General features: G+C 41.5%; 1 protein-coding gene across 1 annotated transcript in view; it reads right to left on the reverse strand.

The window, feature by feature from the left end:
• The window catches only part of LOC142297263 (uncharacterized), a 307,434-nt gene that overhangs the window by 9,230 nt on the left and 275,896 nt on the right, over positions 1-22,308 (reverse strand). Inside the window, 2 exon segments of the mRNA XM_075341518.1 lie at positions 6,293-6,495; positions 7,488-7,561. Coding sequence (XP_075197633.1) covers positions 6,293-6,495; positions 7,488-7,561 — 277 coding nt within the window.

A 22,308-nucleotide genomic window follows, 5' to 3' on the forward strand; every position in this document is an offset into this window, starting at 1 on the left:
AAAAACGGGCTTCCCTATATTTTTGGTTCCCAGCCGGGTACAAATAGGCAACTGGGGGTTGGAGGCAGCCCGTGGCTGCCTGCTGTACCTGGCTAGCATACAAAAATATGGCGAAGCCCACGTCATTTTTTTGGTGGGCAAAAAAATTCTGCATACAGTCCTGGATGGAGTATGCTGAGCCTTATAGTTCTGCAGCTGCTGTCTGCTCTTCTCCATACAGACAGACAGCAGCTGCAGAACTACAATGCTCAGCATACTCCATCCAGGACTGTATGCAGAAGTTTTTTGCCCCCTGAAAAAATTATGTGGGCTTCGCCATATTTTTGTATGCTAGCCAGGTACAGCAGGCAGGTACGGCTGCCCCCAACCCCCAGTTGCCTATTTGTACCCGGCTGGGAACCAAAAATAAAGGGAAGCCCTTTTTTTATTATTTCATGAATTTCATGAAATAATTAGAAAACAAATGACGTAGGCTTCGCCCAATTTTTGTGTCCAGCCAGGTACAACTAGGCAGCTGGGGATTGGAATCCGCAGCACAGGTTGGCCTGAGCTTTCTGGGCCCCACTGCTGCGAATTGCAGTCTGCAGCCGCCTCAGAAAATGGCATTTTCATAGAAGTAACATATTCTGGCGCTGTATCCAACTCTTCCAGCACCTGCCTGCTATACCTGGCTAGCATACAAAAATATGGCGAAGCTCACGTCCTTTTTTTGTAGTTTTTTGGCAAAAAAAATAAAAATGCTTCCCTGGATTTTCCATTGCCAGTGAAGGTAACACCAAGCAGTGGGGGTTAGCAGCCAGTAGCTGCTTGGATTACCCTTAGCTAGCAATACAAAAAATGCAGCGGGAGCCCATATATATTTTTTTTAATTATTTATTTAAATAACTAAAAATAAAATGGGCTTCCCTGTATTTTGATTGCTGGACATCACAGTGCTGTAAAAATAAATCTTTAAAAAAATGACGTAGCGCTCCGCGGTATTTTTGATTCTCAGCGCAGATAAAGCAGACAGCTATGGGTTGCCACCCCCATCTGCCTGCCGTTACCTTGGTTGGCAATCAAAATACAGGGAAGCCCATTAATTTTTTCTATTTAAAAAATAGTTAAAAAAAAAATGACGTTGGGTCCCCCCATTTTTGATAGCCAGCTAGGGTAAAGCAGACGGCTGTAGCCTGAAAACCACAGCTGGCAGCTTTACCGTGGTTGGGGATCCAATGAGGAGGTCTCCTCAGGCTCTTTTTTATAATTAGTTTATAAATATTAATAATTACACAATAAAAGTAGGGTCCCCCCAAATTGGATCACCAGCCAAGGTAAAGCGGACAGCTGTGGTCTGGTATTCTCAGGGGGGGAAGGTCCATAGTTATTGGGCCTTCACAGCCTAAAAATAGCAGGCCGCAGGCACCCCAGACGTGGCGCATACACTAGATGCGCCAATCCTGGCGCTTCACCCCAGCTCATCCCGTGCCCTGGTGCAGTGGCAAACGGGGTAATAAATCAGGTTGATACTAGCTGTAAAGTCACCTGAGATCAAGCCCAGCAGTTTGTGATGTCATGGCGTCTATTAGATACCCAACATCATAAACTATCAGTACTAACAAAAAAAAAAAATCGACAAAAGAAATTTATTTGAAAAAACAGTCCCCAAAACATTTCCTCTTTCACCAATTTATTGTAAGAAAAAAAATAAAGGGGTCCCACGACGACTCTGGACCCTCTAGAATATGGGGGGGAGACACTCAGGGAACGTATCCCCCATTTTCTAGGAGTGCGGACCCTTCATGTGAGGAGTGTGGGTGCAATGAATCTGCACTCACTCTTCTCGGGTCCACAGCAGCGTCCATGTCGTAATGGTTGCTACCAAAGCTGCAATGCCCTGCTCATGAGGTAAGGGCATGCCTAATCAGGAGAACTACTGTAGAGGAAGCTCTGCTCACTGGTATATAGGTGCTCAGAGGTAATAATAGATAAAATTAGTGAGTAACCTCGGCACTCTAAATCTCCCAGACTAAGTCAGTAAGTCACAACGGATAGTAATGCAAAATCACTCTTTATTGGTCCGTATTAAGAAAAAAAAAATGTTTCATAAGCATATATGTTTTTGTCCAAAACAAGTTACAAATGACGTTTCGGCCTGAGCCTTCGTCAGATTGGACTTATCTGCATGTAATCATGAAAAATGACAATAATCAGTATCACATAAGAGAGTAAAGACAAAATCCCTTTCGGCGCTTCCGGAGGATAAATGGATTATCAGTGCAAGTTTGCAACAACTTCAAGAACAAGAGTTTATTAAGGGTTCAATAAAAAACGGACAATTACGGACAACGCGTTTCAGCTAACAAAAGCCTTCATCCTGGATGAAGGCTTTTGTTAGCTGAAACGCGTTGTCCGTAATTGTCCGTTTTTTATTGAACCCTTAATAAACTCTTGTTCTTGAAGTTGTTGCAAACTTGCACTGATAATCCATTTATCCTCCGGAAGCGCCGAAAGGGATTTTGTCTTTACTCCATTACCCACGTGGGAGCACCCGTTCAGGACTCTCATTGTTTTTCCCGAGGATTCGTGCTGCATACTGGAGGATTAATAAGAGAGTTGATCCACTACACGGATCATACTAGCGAAAACAGAAGAAATCTGCACGGTGAGTGTAAAATTCGTATGATCATACAATCTGTGTTTCCATACATCTACACTTAGATTTGGCGCCCCGTTGTTCTCTTCTTTTTTTCTTTCCTTTATTCAGTATCACATAAGAGTGAGAGAACAATAACATAAACTCGAACAATGTAGAGGTACAATTGGGATGCAGCAAAAAAATTGCAACACAGCAAGAAATGAAACACATGATACAAATGTCATAATACAGTACAAGGACAATATAGTAATGACAAATATGGGGTCAGAGTAGGCTTAGATAGCTCTGGTACGAAAGAGATGTCAATCATAAAGTAACATGTGCAGTAGGTGTAGAGCTACAGTATGCATGGCAGAGCTAATGGGTAGACCGACCATAGAAAAAGAACGGAGAAAAAGTGGAGAAAAAAATGGAGAAAAAGTGGAGAAAAAGTGGAGAAAAAATGGAGAAAAAGTGGAGAAAAAGTGGAGAAAAAGTGGAGAAAAAAATGGATAAAAAGTGGAGAAAAAGTGGAGAAAAAATGGAGAAAAAAATGGAGAAAAAGTGGAGAAAAAAGTGGAGAAAAAGTGGAGAAAAAGTGGAGAAAAAATTGGAGAAAAAGTGGAGAAAAAATGGAGAAAAAGTGGAGAAAAAAATGGAGAAAAAGTGGAGAAAAAATGGAGAAAAAGTGGAGAAAAAGTGGAGAGAAAAAGTGGAGAAAAAGTGGAGAAAAAGTGGAGAAAAAGTGGAGGAAAAAGTGGAGAGAAAAAGTGGAGAAAAAGTGGAGAAAAAATGGAGAAAAAGTGGAGAAAAAGTGGAGAAAAAAATGGAGAAAAAGTGGAGAAAAAAATGGAGAAAAGTGGACAAAAAGTGGAGAAAAAAATGGAGAAAAAGTGGAGAAAAAGTGGAGAAAAAATGGAGAAAAAATGGAGAAAAAATGGAGAAAAAGTGGAGAAAAAGTGGAGAAAAAAAGTGGAGAAAAAAAGTGGAGAAAAAAATGGAGAAAAAGTGGAGAAAAAGTGGAGAAAAAGTGGAGAAAAAGTGGAGAAAAAGTGGAGAAAAAAATGGATAAAAAGTGGAGAAAAAAGTGGAGAAAAAGTGGAGAAATAGTGGAGAAAAAGTGGAGAAAAAAATGGATAAAAAGTGGAGAAAAAATGGAGAAAAAAGTGGAGAAAAAGTGGAGAAAAAGTGGAGAAAAAGTGGAGAGAAAAAGTGGAGAGAAAAAGTGGAGAAAAAGTGGAGAAAAAGTGGAGAAAAAAATGGAGAAAAAATGGAGAAAAAGTGGAGAAAAAGTGGAGCACCCTTTGGTGCCTTTCATGTGGCACTAAGGGGTGCTTAGCTTTGTATTTAGCCAAAAAAATGAAAAAAAAATGACGTAGGGTTCCCCCTAGTTTTGTAGCCAGCTGTTATTTTAAATTAAATAAATAATTTAAAAAAAAAAACACGTAGGGGTCCCCCAAAATTGGATCACCAGCCAAGGTAAAGCAGACAGCTGGGGCCTGATATTCTCAGACTAGGAAGGTCCATGGTTATTGGACTCTCCCCAGCCTAAAAATAGCAGGCCGCAGCCGCCCCAGAAATGGCGCATCAATTAGATGCGCCAATCCTGGTGCTTCGCCCCAGCTGATCCCGCGCCCTGGTGCGGTGGCAAACGGGGTAATATATGGGGTTAATACCAGATGTGTAATGTCACCTGGCATCAAGCCCTGGGGTTGGTGAGGTCAGGCGTCTATCAGATACCCGACATCACCAACCCAGTCAGTAATAAAAAAAAATAGACGACAAACACATTTTTATTTGAAAAAACACTCCCCAAAACATTCCCTCTTTAACCAATTTATTAGAATGAAAAACAAATCCAGGTCTGCTGTAATCCAAGGGGTTGCCATGACGATCCACACTGTCCCAGTCAATGAAGAGCAGGATGTTCCCCATTGGCTGGGAGAGCAGTGCAGTGACCTGAGCTAACATCAATGGGTCAGCCCAGGTCACTTCAGGGGATGACAAGTGCTGCTGTCAGCGAGGTACATTACCTGCGCTGATCTCCAGCACACTGACAGGCCCTGTCACTGAGTTCAATGACCGGCGCCTTCACACCAAGTATCGCGAGAGGTCCGTGACGTCACCGCTAGTCAGTCTCGGGTCGGAAGCGAGAGGTGATGTGACAAGCAGCGGCCATGGAGGAAAGTGACAGCGCTGAGGTCGGGATGGCGGGACTTCATCACCGCAGGTAAGCCGAGCGGGACCATGTGTGTGTGTGTGTGTGTGTGTGTGTGTGTGTGTGTGTACATGCCGCGGGCAGGAGGGGGCGGAGCGAGCTGAGTGGGGAAGTGTGGGCTTCCTGCACATAACTAAGATAAACATCGGGTTACTAACCAAAGCGCTTTGGTTGGATACCCGATGTTTATCTTGGTTACCAGCTTCTGGCAGGCTGCCAGCGATGGCTCCTGCACACTGTAGCTGTAAAAGGCCCTGCTTTTTGCTGCTAGAACCGTTCTCGAACGTATCTAGAACTATCGAGCTTTTGCAAAAAGCTCGAGTTCTAGTTCGATCTCGAACAGCCCTCAAAATCACTCGAGCCTAGAACTGGAGAACCACGAACCGCGCTCAACTCTAATCACATCACACTTTGCTTGGACATTAAGTCCATATTCACATGTAGAGTAAATTTTGCCTATAAATTTTGCTGTTTTTAACTTTTCAAGTAAAGTGGATTTCATGAATAGCCGCTGCTGTACTCTGCGGTTTGGTGCTTTTTTTTCTCCATGTAGCTTAAAAAAAGCATATAAAAACTGCAGTTACTTTTTTAAGTGCAAAATGAAAGCTTTTCTGTACTATACAAACACTTAAAAACACAGATTCACATCTGCACCAAACACATGAAATAATGGGGAAAAGGCATAAAAAATACATTCAAAATGCAATAACAAAAGAAGATTGTTATTGTGTAGCTTGGAGCAGAAACCTGCAGAAAACATAAAAACACAATATTTATGCATCGTGTGAACACAGCCTTACAGACACAAAAAAATCAACATCATATAGTAAAGCTACATAAAAATGGGAAAGGGCTGGCTGCTAAAACTATGAATGAATGAATAGTCCGGGCCATCTGCTGAATGTCCCTTACTGACGAATGGGTGTAGCTTGGGGTGTGGCTAGTAGCGTGGTCAAGATGTGCTACAGAGTGTGCCACATAGTTTATTCTTCTTTCTGTTCTGCTTCTGATATATCTATCTATCTATCTATCGGTCTATCTATCGGTCTATCAATTGGCCTGTCTATTGCTTTGTCTATCTATTGGTCTATTTATCAGTTAATCTGTCGGTCTATGTATCTATCTATCTATGCTCCTGAGCACATTCATGAAGACTGGTGTACAACTATGTAACGTACCTTTTTGGGAATATGGTCCAGCTACTAATGAATATAGAATTAATGAAATGAAGTCTAGTGTTCATGTCAAATGTCAATCTTTAAGCCAGAACATTGTAAAAATTACATTGATAAATCTTGTCCGTTTTCTGGTCTTTTAAATCTTTTAAATTATGAAATTACACAGAGCAGATTAATATATAAGTTAAAGAAATCACTGTATCATAAAACAGTTAGCGTTGACATTTTAGAATATATGAACATTTGTCCAACAGTTTACAGATACTGAGGAAAACTTACATTTTTCTTCTTCAATTACGTAATCAATTAGTATTGGAAATTCATCAATTTTATTTGTGCTATCAGTTGAACGTTTCCTTCGAGAAGAATTGTTCCTAATATCATCCAACAATTTATTATTTAGATACAAAACAATAGTTACATTTGCCCTATAAATAAATTTTGCTGTGAACATTGCTGTTATGTTGTCATGAGCCTCGTTCCTAGGGAAAAAAAACCCACATAAAATATAAAGATCAATAACATAAATTTAGTGGAGAAGCAAATAACAAGACAAGTTCAAATTATTGCAATAAATGACAAAGCAGAAAATATAAATATCACATGAAGCTTAACACTAGAACTACTGAGGTAGTCATTTTGACTACTTTGCACTATGTATTTCTATATAGGTGTCACGAGTCCAGTAGTTCTAGTGTTAAAAAAGAGACTATCAAGTAGCAGATTTTTATGCTCACCACTTCTACAACATAATTGACTATATACAGCAAAGTAACTCATTTACATAGGCCCATTATGGGTGTCAAAGAATAGGGTTTCATTTTGTTGAACCCTAGCGGGTCATGTAAACGTTTAGAAAATAACTAATGCCTCATCTGTACCACTGTTAGCCTCAGCACCTTTTTATTAATTTCCCTCTTGGGTGAATTCACTTTGGCCTCCTCATTCCAGGCCAGGACTTAAACCTTTACTAGGCCTCAGCCTTGCCGACACACATCGTGACCTGACGACAATACTATTCCCGCCTCCTTAGTTATGTACAAGCTCTAGTTGAAGTGCAATCAGGGTAACTGGAAAAGAAGTGGCACCAAGGACTGGACCACAAGCTGCAGAAATAGCGGGGCAGAGGAGCTGTGAAATGAGTATCTGTATATTTGGCTTTTTACATTCCATATTTATTACTTTTTGGTCTTTGGAAAGATGTAAAGATCCCAAAGCATAATAAGGAATATACAATTCGGAGAGAATAACTTTTCTGCAAATCAAATTTCCCTCCAAAATCCATGCAATTTGGAGAATATGAATCTTGATAGATTTATTCATCTGTAACTAGTACACTATGCTGACATCACAGCTAGCATGTCAATAGCTGCTACTTTTTTCTCCTGGCATATTCTAAAAACAATAAAGTCTCCATGAGTGAGGACAAGTTTAGGTAGAAAAATACAAACACAGTTAAGCTAAAATGACTCACCAAAGCCCATCAGTCATATTACTTGTAGTATTATCAAACAAATGTTTCATATTGTCTTGAACTTTACCTTTAATCTGTATAAGTAAAAAACAAAACAAAAAAAACACTTAGTCCTAATTTTAGGTCATGTAAATATGTAAACCAGAGATGTCTTAAAGGGGTACTTTCAAGTTATTAAATTGATTTACTTATTTAGACAGCATGAATAAAGCAAGTTTGCAATCAACTATTTTTTCTAGCAGCTGCCATTCTCCTACAATGACAGCTTTTATCAAAAAATAATGTGTAACTTATGTTTCCCCAGTGTACTGTAATTACATTCCAGGAGAGAGGTTAACTGTTACCATTCCAATCAGGTCTCTCCAGCCAACTGATATTTATACAGCAGTTAACTGTCCACTTACTTCAACTTCTCTCTCAGCATCTGAATAGCTGCTAATGTAAATTTAGCAAAATCACTAGCTCCACATTTTTCCTAGATCTCCTAATTGCGGCTCTTGAGTCTCACTGTCCTGAGCAGAGTGCTTCTTCAAATGCTCTGTTATTTCTAGTGATAACAGTGTATACTCAGAACAAAACACTGATAGCTGTTTGTGTTACAGCAGAACCTTTCCTGAGCTTTAGGGTGGTGTCACACACAGCAATGACGACAACGACGTCGCTGCTACGTCACCATTTTCTATGACGTTGCAGCGATGTCCCGTCGTTGTCGCTGTGTGTGTTGTCCAGCAACGACCTGGCCCCGGCTGTGAGGTCGCCGGTCGTTGCTGAATGTCCAGCTTCATTTTTTGGTCGTCGCTCTCCCGCTGTGACGCACACATCGCTGTGTGTGACAGCGAGAGAGTGATGAAATGAAGCGAGCAGGGAGCAGGAGCCGGCATCTGGCAGCCTGCGGTAAGCTGTAACCAGGGTAAACATCAGGTAACCAAGGGAAGACCTTTCCTTGGTTACCCGATATTTACCTTCGTTACCAGCATCCGCCGCTCTCGCTGCCAGTGTCAGCTCCTTGCTCTCTGCACATGTAGCTGCAGTACACAAAGGGTAATTAACCCGATGTGTACTGTAGCTAGGCGTGCAGGGAGCCAGTGCTAAGCAGTGTGCTCGGCTCCCTGCTCTCTGCACATGTAGCACAGCGACGCGTGTCGTTATGATCGCTGCTGCGTCTGCTGTGTTTGACAGCTAAGCAGCGATCATAACAGCAACTTACAAGGTCGCTGTTGCGTCACAGAAAATGGTGACGTAACACCGACGTCGTTGTCACTGTCGCTATGTGTGAACCCAGCTTTAGAGTTCTACTAAGGGTACGATTCCACTTATGATTTTCACAGACGTATGCAATCTGATAAAACATCAGATTGCACTCACACCAGTGTTAATCAATCAGGCAGTGTCCTTCTGCTATTTTTTCCTCAGCTATAATCGTGCTGAGGATCAAATCGTAGCATGTTGTGCATGGCTGCGTAGATCGCACTAGACTTGTAAATGCAAGTCTATGGGTGCAAGAAAAATATTGCAAGACATTACATACGCATGTCATATGGATGGCATACGCATGTCACACAAATGCTAGGTGAGAAAAACCTACACACTTGCATAGCACTCGCATGTCATAGGGATGCTAAGAGAAAAAAAATGCGCACTTGCATTGACATACGCAAGACCATACGCATGTCAATTGTCCCACATTTCGGGACGAGTATCGGAGTGATTATTTGTATGCAAGTGGAACTGTACCCTAATAGTACAGCTCTGCTACTAAACAGAACTGTCAATCAAAGAGTAAGAGAAAGTAAGGTAGCTCCCGGGATTACAAACGGATACTAAGACTTCAAACAGCACTGGATCTCCATTGTGCCACTCTCGCGGAATATTGTAAAGTCCAAAACATCCCCTGAGGTTTAAGAGTCTCTTTTAAACCTACTTTGTTTCAGGATAATTATGATAATTTTTCAAAATTTTAAAGTATACTCAACAAATGCTCTATGGACTTGATTGTATTAACCATAATTTTTTTGCAGAAGGAACTCAGAGATATAACTTCCCAGATCAACTCAATTGAGGAACAGCTCACTAACACCGCCATGACTAAAGAAATCAACTGCATAAAAACATGCACCAACAAGGTCATCACTAACTTAAGGACCCATCTTCAGGCAAACAAAAAGGGGACAAATTCAACAGGGATCAAGAAGATTATTTGAAAAATCAAGTTTAGAGATGGCAATTTACAGATGCCTCCAGATCCAACAGAACATATTGTTGTGACTACCTCTCCACCTCTACCAGCTCCGACAACAAGCAGGGACCCTCAAGACAAGTTCTTTTTTAGACCAACGCTGAAATCGCTCATATAGAGGAAAACGAGGAGGGGCACGAGGCATAACAGACAACATGAGCAGAGTCTTCACTCGGTCCCAGGTAGGCAGGATGACAACATATTGTATAATATTTCATCCTATAACCTTTCTCCACCTGAAATTTCATTACTACAAAGGAGTCTTTCCTTTTGTCCTATACCTACAGTACTTTCAACACTTTTACTGTTGATCAGGAGTTGAATCGGTTTTTCAGAACTATAAGACTTAAGGCCCACTTCTTGACCAGAAGGAGTGATATCACTCCCAATACTTCACCTATCTTTGATAACAAATTTACCTTAAAAAAAATCTTGACCTCCATATCCACAGTACATACTCCCCTCCACACACTTACCATCCCATAGAAACATACATTTCTTTGGTTAAGAGGGATATACAACACACCATAAATCAGATTGGTTGTGGGAACTATCACCTGAAACACAACCTTTCCTGTGAAAAATCCCGTGCTCTTAAGACTCTTAGAAATAACTAGGAAATAATAAAACCCGCTGACAAAGGGGGTTATGGACAGGGCTTTTTACATTGCAGAAATTCACTGACAACTCAATGATTCAATGACTTATACTCCCATTCCAAAGAATCCCACTAGTAAGATCACATTAAAGATAAAAAAAAAGTGGTTTCGGATGCCCAAAAAGATGGAATAATTGACAATAAATTGGCAGAATTTCTAATATATACCCATCCAGTGACCCCAGTATTTTAGGTTCTACCTAAAATACACGAAAACCTACAAACACCACGAGGCTGCCCAATAGTAGCCTTTACGCATTCAATTCTTTCATTACTCTCCATCATGTTGGAAAAAATATTCCCACCTTTGACTTTTCATACTCCATCTTTCTTAAAAGATACCTCAGATTTTCTTCTTAAATTGAAGAATCTACAAGATATTCCCTTACATTGCATCCTAGCTACCATGGATGTAAATAGTTTATACACTAACATCGAACATTCGAGTTGCATTACGGCCATTAGGGATTTTCTTAATTCCCGTACTGATTTTTCTATTGCAGAAGTTAAGTTTTGCATTGACATTTTGGAGATTGTTCTTACCAATAATTTTTTAAGACCAATATTATATTCAGAAAAGGGGCACGGCCATGGGATCCAATGTAGAACCATCATATGCAAATATTTTTATGGCAGATTTTGAAGAGAAATACGTCTATAGTAGTGATGGGCGAACCCCCCGATGTTCTTGTTCGGGAGCCTAGCCTGAACGTTTTGTAAAGAATCGATCGAGTTCGGGTTCTAAGATAACACGAACTTACGTCCAAACACCGAACTTGGACTTTACAGTTATGGGATGGGGCGGGGAAAGCTGCAAAATAAAGAATATAGTTAATAATAAACATTGTCATTTAACTTACAAGTCCTGCGACGCGTCCTGCAGACTCTGTCTCCCGTCGCTTCTGCATCCGATCATCGCTGTGCCCTCCCGGTAACCATCGTGATGATAGGACCTTCCGTGACATCATAGCCATGTGACCAGTCACATGTGAATGTTGTATTACCTCGTTAGTTACAGGCCGGTCAAATGGCTATGACGTCATGCAAGGTCCTGTACTGTCATTGCATCTCGCCGGTACAACGTGCTTGCCCGAGCATCTCAGTATTCGGTATACTCATCGAGCACTGGGCACATACTTTGCTCCCCCTCCCTGCATGTTGGCGCTCTTTACAGAGTCAGCCCACATGCAGTGATTGGCTGCCACACACTAATGCCACAGCTGGTGATGAATAGCGGCGCTGGAAATCAGGTGATCGGAGATCACTATTGCTATAGTAATCCGCTCGTTAGGTTACTATGGCAATGGTGGCAGCGATGACGTCACCGCTTACCAACCCGCAGCCTCTGCTCGATTACACAGCACGGAGAGCAGCAGCGTTCTCCCTCCCACTGTGCTGTCTGATATAGCGGAGCTAGATTGATGACAGAAGACAGAAGACCAGTATCGTGGAGGGGTGAGAGGGATTAATAAAGATGGAGTCCCTAAGTGTGTCTGTGTATTTATTTCTAATAAAGTATTTTTTCTCTGTGTGGTCTTTTTTAACCCTTTATTGGAAATTCTTAATGGGCGGATCAAACTTGGCCTGAGATTAAGAATCTCGGTCTTAATACCAGCTGGCAAAACAAAGCTGGTATTAACCCCTTATTACCCTGCGTGCCACCTAGCACCAGGGCCTCTGGAAAAGTTGGATATAGTGCCAGAAGATGGCGCATCTATGAAAGTGCCATTTTCTGGGGTGGCTGTGGACTGCAATTGGAAGTGGGGTGGGGGTCCAGAAAGCTTGGGCCACCCTGCGCTGCGGATTCCAATCCCCAGCTGCCTAGTTGTACCTGGCAGGAAAAATTCGACAAACCACGTCGTTTTGTTTTTTTTTTAATTATTCATGAAATAATTAAAAAAGAGCTTCCCTATATTTTTGGTTCCCAGCTGGGTACACATAGGCAGCTGGGGGTTAGGGGCAGCCCGTACCTGCCTGCTGTACCTGGCTAGCATACAAAAATATGGTGAAGCCCACGTTTTTTAGTTTTTTGGCAATGAACTTAAAAAAAAGGGTTTCCCTGGATTTTCCATTGACAGTGAAGGTAACACCAAGCAGTGGGGGTTAGCAGCCAGAAGCTGCTTAGGTTACTCTTAGCCAGCAATAGAAAATGCAGCGGGAGCCAACACATTTTTTATTTATTTTTTTAAATAACTAAAAAAAAAGTAAAAAAATTGGGCTTCACTGTATTTTGATCTCCAGTCAGGTAAGCCAGTCATCTGGGGGCTGTGGTTCTTGGCAGCCCGCAGCCGCCCCTGTAAATGGTGCATTGTTTCTTAGCGCCCTTTACAGGTGCGTTACTCGGCTCATCCAGCGGCCCTGATGGCGATGGCACGCTGGGTAATAAAGGGGTTAATATCAGCTTTGTGTTTTCAGATGGTAGTAAGTCCGAAATTTATTGAGTCACACCAAATTAGACATGGCCACCATGAATTTCTAGGAAACAGTAAAAAAAAACAACTCATAGAAATTTTTTTTTATTAGAAATAAAACAAAAAAAAAAAGTTAGAGACTCAATCTTTATTATGAAAAGATCCTTAGTCTCACGTAATCCACAGGGACAGCAAAGTCAACTCTGCTTCACACACTGTGCAAAGACGCTTGTCTTTACAGAGTAATTAAGCAGAGTTAACATGGCTCTCCCTGTGGACTACGTCGGACTAAGGATTTTTTTTTATAATAAAGATGGAGTCTCTAAATGTTTTTTTTTGTTTTAGTTGTAATTAAAAAAAATGTTCTCTGTGTTGTGTTTTTTTACTGTTTACTAGATATTCATGGTGGCCACGTCTAGTTTGGTGTGACACCATGAATTCCATCCTTAGTACCAATTAGAAAAAACCAAGGAGAAAAATAGTATGAAAAATACCCTGAATATAAATAAATAAATTGCAAGTGCTTAATAACAGGGTACTTAGTGTATACATTTTTGCAAAAAGGTAAAAAGCTGTCTCACCTCGTCACGGTGTACCCATCTGAGACAGTCCCTAACCTACTGAAGTTAAAAACATTATCAATACCTGACTTGTGTCATGTCAGAACTCCAATATGGATGGTGGCAAGTGGTTAGCTGTGTCCCAGATAAAATACACAGCAAGGTGAGACGCAATCAGCTGTTCAGTCTCAGTACTAGGAGGGCTGCACCCCCAACTTGCAACCAAGCAAGAAAACATACAAAAAACACAAAAACCTGAGCTGAAACAATGTTCAGTAAACATGCAACATTAAGCATGTGAATTGCAGCCTTAAGACTAGAAAAAACCAAGGAGAAAAATAGTATGAAAAATACCCTGAATATAAATAAATAAATTGCAAGTGCTTAATAACAGGGTACTTAGTGTATACATTTTTGCAAAAAGGTAAAAAGCTGTCTCACCTCGTCACGGTGTACCCATCTGAGACAGTCCCTAACCTACTGAAGTTAAAAACATTATCAATACCTGACTTGTGTCATGTCAGAACTCCAATATGGATGGTGGCAAGTGGTTAGCTGTGTCCCAGATAAAATACACAGCAAGGTGAGACGCAATCAGCTGTTCAGTCTCAGTACTAGGAGGGCTGCACCCCCAACTTGCAACCAAGCAAGAAAACATACAAAAAACACAAAAACCTGAGCTGAAACTATGTTCAGTAAACATGCAACATTAAGCATGTGAATTGCAGCCTTAAGACTAGAAAAAACCAAGGAGAAAAATAGTATGAAAAATACCCTGAATATAAATAAATAAATTGCAAGTGCTTAATAACAGGGTACTTAGTGTATACATTTTTGCAAAAAGGTAAAAAGCTGTCTCACCTCGTCACGGTGTACCCATCTGAGACAGTCCCTAACCTACTGAAGTTAAAAACATTATCAATACCTGACTTGTGTCATGTCAGAACTCCAATATGGATGGTGGCAAGTGGTTAGCTGTGTCCCAGATAAAATACACAGCAAGGTGAGACGCAATCAGCTGTTCAGTCTCAGTACTAGGAGGGCTGCACCCCCAACTTGCAACCAAGCAAGAAAACAGACTGAACAGCTGATTGCGTCTCACCTTGCTGTGTATTTTATCTGGGACACAGCTAACCACTTGCCACCATCCATATTGGAGTTCTGACATGACACAAGTCAGGTATTGATAATGTTTTTAACTTCAGTAGGTTAGGGACTGTCTCAGATGGGTACACCGTGACGAGGTGAGACAGCTTTTTACCTTTTTGCAAAAATGTATACACTAAGTACCCTGTTATTAAGCACTTGCAATTTATTTATTTATATTCAGGGTATTTTTCATACTATTTTTCTCCTTGGTTTTTTCTAGTCTTAAGGCTGCAATTCACATGCTTAATGTTGCATGTTTACTGAACATAGTTTCAGCTCAGGTTTTTGTGTTTTTTGTATGTTTTCTTGCTTGGTTGCAAGTTGGGGGTGCAGCCCTCCTAGTACTGAGACTGAACAGCTGATTGCGTCTCACTTTGCTGTGTATTTTATCTGGGACACAGCTAACCACTTGCCACCATCCATATTGGAGTTCTGACATGACACAAGTCAGGTATTGATAATGTTTTTAACTTCAGTAGGTTAGGGACTGTCTCAGATGGGTACACCGTGACGAGGTGAGACAGCTTTTTACCTTTTTGCAAAAATGTATACACTAAGTACCCTGTTATTAAGCACTTGCAATTTATTTATTTATATTCAGGGTATTTTTCATACTATTTTTCTCCTTGGTTTTTTCTAGTCTTAAGGCTGCAATTCACATGCTTAATGTTGCATGTTTACTGAACATTGTTTCAGCTCAGGTTTTTGTGTTTTTTGTATGTTTTCTTGCTTGGTTGCAAGTTGGGGGTGCAGCCCTCCTAGTATTGAGACTGAACAGCTGATTGCGTCTCACCTTGCTGTGTATTTTATCTGGGACACAGCTAACCACTTGCCACCATCCATATTGGAGTTCTGACATGACACAAGTCAGGTATTGATAATGTTTTTAACTTCAGTAGGTTAGGGACTGTCTCAGATGGGTACACCGTGACGAGGTGAGACAGCTTTTTACCTTTTTGCAAAAATGTATACACTAAGTACCCTGTTATTAAGCACTTGCAATTTATTTATTTATATTCAGGGTATTTTTCATACTATTTTTCTCCTTGGTTTTTTCTAGTCTTAAGGCTGCAATTCACATGCTTAATGTTGCATGTTTACTGAACATTGTTTCAGCTCAGGTTTTTGTGTTTTTTGTATGTTTTCTTGCTTGGTTGCAAGTTGGGGGTGCAGCCCTCCTAGTACTGAGACTGAACAGCTGATTGCGTCTCACCTTGCTGTGTATTTTATCTGGGACACAGCTAACCACTTGCCACCATCCATATTGGAGTTCTGACATGACACAAGTCAGGTATTGATAATGTTTTTAACTTCAGTAGGTTAGGGACTGTCTCAGATGGGTACACCGTGACGAGGTGAGACAGCTTTTTACCTTTTTGCAAAAATGTATACACTAAGTACCCTGTTATTAAGCACTTGCAATTTATTTATTTATATTCAGGGTATTTTTCATACTATTTTTCTCCTTGGTTTTTTCTAGTCTTAAGGCTGCAATTCACATGCTTAATGTTGCATGTTTACTGAACATTGTTTCAGCTCAGGTTTTTGTGTTTTTTGTATGTTTTCTTGCTTGGTTGCAAGTTGGGGGTGCAGCCCTCCTAGTACTGAGACTGAACAGCTGATTGCGTCTCACCTTGCTGTGTATTTTATCTGGGACACAGCTAACCACTTGCCACCATCCATATTGGAGTTCTGACATGACACAAGTCAGGTATTGATAATGTTTTTAACTTCAGTAGGTTAGGGACTGTCTCAGATGGGTACACCGTGACGAGGTGAGACAGCTTTTTACCTTTTTGCAAAAATGTATACACTAAGTACCCTGTTATTAAGCACTTGCAATTTATTTATTTATATTCAGGGTATTTTTCATACTATTTTTCTCCTTGGTTTTTTCTAGTCTTAAGGCTGCAATTCACATGCTTAATGTTGCATGTTTACTGAACATTGTTTCAGCTCAGGTTTTTGTGTTTTTAGTACCAATTAGTCAGTTCAAAAAGTATAGGAAAGCAGGTTGATATACCGCGCCACACCACAGAAGTCAAAAATGTTAAAAGTAAATCCCTTTTTCTTTACTTTCACAGGTCTACGCGTTTCAGGGACATATCCGTCCCCTTTCTCAGGACAATGTACATAGTAGATAGTATTTTCTGTACATTGTCCTGAGGAAGGGGACGGATATGTCCCTGAAACACGTAGACCTGTGAAAATAAAGAAAAAGGGATTTACTTTTAACATTTTTGACTTCTGTGGTGTGGCGCGGTATATCAACCTGCTTTCCTATACTTTTTGAACTGTCTCTTCACCGCGGGACCGCTGCCTCCCACACCATCATATCGTGATTTACAAGCTTTGAAAGGGGTTGTGACTGGCACAACCAAACCAGGTGAGTGTACCTGCCAGTATTCACTTCCACGTGTATACCGGGTAAGACCCTATTTGCGCCTTATCTTTCCACAGTAATCTCATCTTCTAGGCTTAGTACCAACTGAGTATACAAAGCTGGTATTAACCTTTTTATTACCCAGCATGCCACAGCTATCAGGGCCGCTGGATGAGCTGGGTAGAGCACCTGGAAATAGCACTAAGAAACAATGCGCCTTTTACAGGGGTGGCTGCGGGCTGTAGAGAATCCCAGCCCTCAGCTGCCTGGTTTTACCTGGCTGGCGATCAAAAAATGGCAGGGCCCACATATTTTTTTTTAATATTTTTTAAAATATTTAAAAAAAACATTAATGGGCTTCCGGTATTTTGATTGCCAGCCAAGGTAAAGCCAGGCATATGGGGGTAGTAGCCTGTAGCCATCCACTATCTGCGCTGAGAATCAAAAATACCATGGAGCGCTACATCATGTTTTTAAGGATTTACGTTTATACAACTATATATTGTGTACTATATGTAAACTGTATACAGTATATGTACACACAAAATAGTTGTATAAAAAGAAATCATTAAAATAAATGACAGCGCTCCGCGGTATTTTTGATTCTCAGCGCAGATAAAGCGGATGGCTGCGGGATGCCACCCCTATCTGCCTGGCTTTACCTTGGCTGGCATTCAAAATACAGGGAAGCCTGTTATGATCCGGAACCATGGAAGACCACCATAAATCATTGGTAAAAGGTGACAAGAGCATTGGCAACTAATCTGGCCGCCATCGCCTTACTAACCATCACAACTAGAAGTAGCCGAGGGGTGAACTAACATCCTGTGCACCGCGAACCCAGCTGGAGAACTAGCTATCCAAAAGGAAGGAAAGATGCAAGCCCCCCACATTCAAACACTGCGGTGATATAGGAAAACACAATACACAGATGATAGTATTAGCAAAAGGTGAGGCCCCCACTGACTAAAATAGGAAAGGACAGCAAAGAGGCTGATGGTGGCCAGAGAATAACCCTGCAAAATTCCAAATTCCTGATAGTACAAAAAGGCCCTCAGATCTGCACTCCATCCTATACCAGGCGCTTTTGTCATACCAATGAACAGAAAACAGGAATCATTACAAATTCAAAAAGCCACAAACACATGGCCTAATAGGAGCAATACTTCAAACATAACTGCAGGGAGTTTCCCAGCTAAACAACTGAGAGGGAAGATCCCTGCATGCAAAAAGGCTGAAAACAACCACAGCAAATGACAAACTCAGATAAGAGTAAAAGAACCAAACAAAATAAAGAGCAAAGCACTTATCTGGGGTAGAAGTGGTGTGGAGCAGAATGAAGCAGGCTGGTGAACAAAGAACAACTGACATCCGGCATAGCCTGCTATCAGACTAAGATTTAAATAAGCAGAGTTAGCAATGGAAACGCCCATTGCTCAACACACCTGGTCTATGTCCAAACCATTCCTGGCCACAAGAGGGAGCCTCCCAGCAGCCAAAGCATATAACAGAGAGTAGTAGAATAGGGTGTCCAAGCCGCGCCAATGACTAGCCGATCATGAAGATTGTAGATTAATGATGCTTTCATTCAATGCACAGGTCAACGCGTTTCGGGAGACACAGCTCCCTTCCTCAGGACAGACTGGCAAGAAACATCAAATGATTAATGTTTCATGCCAGTCTGTCCTGAAGAAGGAAGCTGTGTCTCCCAAAACACGTTGACCTGTGCATTGAATAAAAGCAACATTAATCTACAATCTTCATGATCGGCTAGTCATTGGCACGGCTTGGACACCCTGTTCTACTACTCTCTGTTATCTGCCAATTTGGGGACTGCTGCCGTGGCTTGGAGTAACTTACATGCTGTTATAGGAGTTGTGACTTTCACAACCCCTATAGGTGAGTAATACCACCCCTCTTCATCCCCCCCTTGCTACCGGGGTAAGACCCTATTGCGCTTCTTTTTCCACAGTTTATCAGCAGCTAAAGCATAACTGACATTCACAACAGAAGCCCATTAATTTTTTTAATTTAATTATTTAAAAAAATAATAAAAAAAATGCATGGGCTCCCTCCGTATTTTGATCGCCAGTCAGGTAAAGCCAGGCAGCTGGGTGCCTAGAATTCTTGGCAGCCTGCAGCCGCCATTGGAAGTGGTGCATTTTTTCTTAGCACCATTTCCAGGCGCTTTACCCGGTTCGTCTAACAGCCCTGGTGGCGGTGGCACACTGGGTAATAAAGGGGTTAATACCAGATTTCTATTCTCAGATGGTACTAAGCCCGAAATTCATGGTGTCACACCAAATTACACGTGGCCACCATGAATTTCTAGTAAACAGTAAAAAAAAAAACACATTACTAGAGTTGAGCGCGGTTCGCGGTTCGCGGTTCTCCAGTTCGGGGCTCGAGTGATTTTTGGGGCTGTTCGAGATCGAACTAGAACTCGAGCTTTTTGCAAAAGCTCGATAGTTCTAGATACGTTCGAGAACGGTTCTAGCAGCAAAAAGCAGGGCTTTTTACAGCTACAGTGAGCAGGAGCCATTGCTGGCAGCCTGCCGCAAGCTGGTAACCAAGATAAACATCGGGTATCCAAGCAAAGCGCTTTGGTTAGTAACCCAATGTTTATCTTAGTTACGTGCAGGAAGCCCACACTTCCCCGTTCAGCTCACTCCGCCCCCTCCTGCCCGCGGCATGTACACATATACACACACACACACACAGACACACACACACACAAACCCCCCCCGCCCGCTCGGCTTACCTGCGGTGATGAAGTCCCGCCATCCCGACCTCAGCGCTGTCACTGTCCTCCATGGCCGCCGCTTGTCACATCACCTCTCGCTTCCGACCCGAGACTGACTAGCGGTGACGTCACGGACCTCTCGCGATACTTGAGGGGAAGGCGCCGGTCATTGAACTCAGTGACAGGGGCTGTCGGCAGTGCTGGAGATCAGCGCAGGTAATGTACCTCGCTGACAGCAGCACTTGTCACCCCCTGCAGTGACCTGGGCTGACCCATTGATGTTAGCTCAGGTCACTGCATTGCTCTCCCAGCCAATGGGGAACATCCTGCTCTTCATTGACTGGGACAGTGTAGATCGTCATGGCAACCCCTTGGATTACAGCAGACCTGGATTTGTTTTTCAATCTAATAAATTGGTTAAAGAGGGAATGTTTTGGGGAGTGTTTTTTCAAATAAAAATGTGTTTGTCGTCTATTTTTTTTTATTACTGACTGGGTTGGTGATGTCGGGTATCTGATAGACGCCTGACCTCACCAACCCCAGGGCTTGATGCCAGGTGACATTACACATCTGGTATTAACCCCATATATTACCCCGTTTGCCACCGCACCAGGGCGCGGGATGAGCTGGGGCGAAACACCAGGATTGGCGCATCTAATGGATGCGCCACTTCTGGGGCGGCTGCGGCCTGCTATTTTTAGGCTGGGGAGATTCCAATAACCATGGACCTCCCTAGTCTGAGAATATCAGGCCCCAGCTGTCTGCTTTACCTTGGCTGGTGATCCAATTTTGGGGGACCCCTACGTGTTTTTTTTTTTAATTATTTATTTAATTTAAAATAACAGCGTGGGGTGCCCTCAGTTTTGGATTACCAGCCAAGGTGAGGTTGCCAGCTGTGGTCTGCAGGCTGCAGCCGTCTGCTTTACCCTAGCTGGCTACAAAACTAGGGGGAACCCTACGTCATTTTTTTTTCATTTTTTTGGCTAAATACAAAGCTAAGCACCCCTTAGTGCCACATGAAAGGTACCAAAGGGTGTTCCACTTTTTCTCCATTTTTTTCTCCACTTTTTCTCCATTTTTTTCTCCACTTTTTCCCCTCTTAATCTCCACTTTTTCTCCTCTTATGCTCCACTTTTTCTCCACTTTTTCTCCACTTTTTCTCCACTTTTTTCTCCACTTTTTCTCCTCTTATGCTCCACTTTTTCTCCACTTTTTCTCCACTTTTTCTCCTCTTATGCTCCACTTTTTCTCCACTTTTTCTCCACTTTTTTCTCCACTTTTTCTCCTCTTATGCTCCACTTTTTCTCCACTTTTTCTCCTTTTAATCTCCACTTTTTCTCCACTTTTTCTCCACTTTTTCTCCACTTTTTCTCCACTTTTTTCTCCACTTTTTCTCCACTTTTTCTCCTCTTATGCTCCACTTTTTCTCCACTTTTTCTCCACTTTTTCTCCACTTTTTCTCCACTTTTTTCTCCACTTTTTCTCCTCTTATGCTCCACTTTTTCTCCACTTTTTTCTCCACTTTTTCTCCATTTTTTTCTCCCCTTTTTCTCCACTTTTTCTCCTCTTATGCTCCACTTTTTCTCCACTTTTTCTCCACTTTTTCTCCACTTTTTCCCCACTTTTTTCTCCACTTTTTCTCCTCTTATGCTCCACTTTTTCTCCACTTTTTCTCCACTTTTTCTCCACTTTTTCTCCTCTTATGCTCCACTTTTTCTCCACTTTTTTCTCCACTTTTTCTCCTCTTATGCTCCACTTTTTCTCCACTTTTTTCTCCACTTTTTCTCCTCTTATGCTCCACTTTTTCTCCACTTTTTCTCCTCTTATGCTCCACTTTTTCTCCACTTTTTCTCCACTTTTTCTCCTCTTATGCTCCACTTTTTCTCCACTTTTTTCTCCACTTTTTCTCCTCTTATGCTCCACTTTTTCTCCACTTTTTTCTCCACTTTTTCTCCTCTTATGCTCCACTTTTTCTCCACTTTTTCTCCACTTTTTCTCCACTTTTTCTCCACTTTTTCTCCACTTTTTCTCCACTTTTTCTCTTATGCTCCACTTTTTCTCCACTTTTTCATCTCTTAATCTCCACTTTTTCTCCTCTTATGCTCCACTTTTTCTCCACTTTTTCTCCACTTTTTCTCCACTTTTTTATCCACTTTTTCTCCACTTTTTCTCCACTTTTTCTCCACTTTTTCTCCACTTTTTCTCCTCTTATGCTCCACTTTTTCTCCACTTTTTCCCCTCTTAATCTCCACTTTTTCTCCTCTTATTCTCCACTTTTTCTCCACTTTTTCTCCACTTTTTCTCCACTTTTTCTCCACTTTTTTCTCCACTTTTTCTCCTCTTATGCTCCACTTTTTCTCCACTTTTTCTCCACTTTTTCTCCTCTTATGCTCCACTTTTTCTCCACTTTTTCTCCACTTTTTTCTCCACTTTTTCTCCTCTTATGCTCCACTTTTTCTCCACTTTTTCTCCTCTTAATCTCCACTTTTTCTCCTCTTTTTCTCCACTTTTTCTCCACTTTTTCTCCACTTTTTCTCCACTTTTTTCTCCACTTTTTCTCCTCTTATGCTCCATTTTTTCTCCACTTTTTCCCCTCTTAATCTCCACTTTTTCTCCTCTTATTCTCCACTTTTTCTCCACTTTTTCTCCACTTTTTTCTCCACTTTTTCTCCTCTTATGCT

Source organism: Anomaloglossus baeobatrachus, chromosome 3, assembly GCF_048569485.1.
Source record: "Anomaloglossus baeobatrachus isolate aAnoBae1 chromosome 3, aAnoBae1.hap1, whole genome shotgun sequence".
Lineage (NCBI taxonomy): Eukaryota > Metazoa > Chordata > Amphibia > Anura > Aromobatidae > Anomaloglossus > Anomaloglossus baeobatrachus.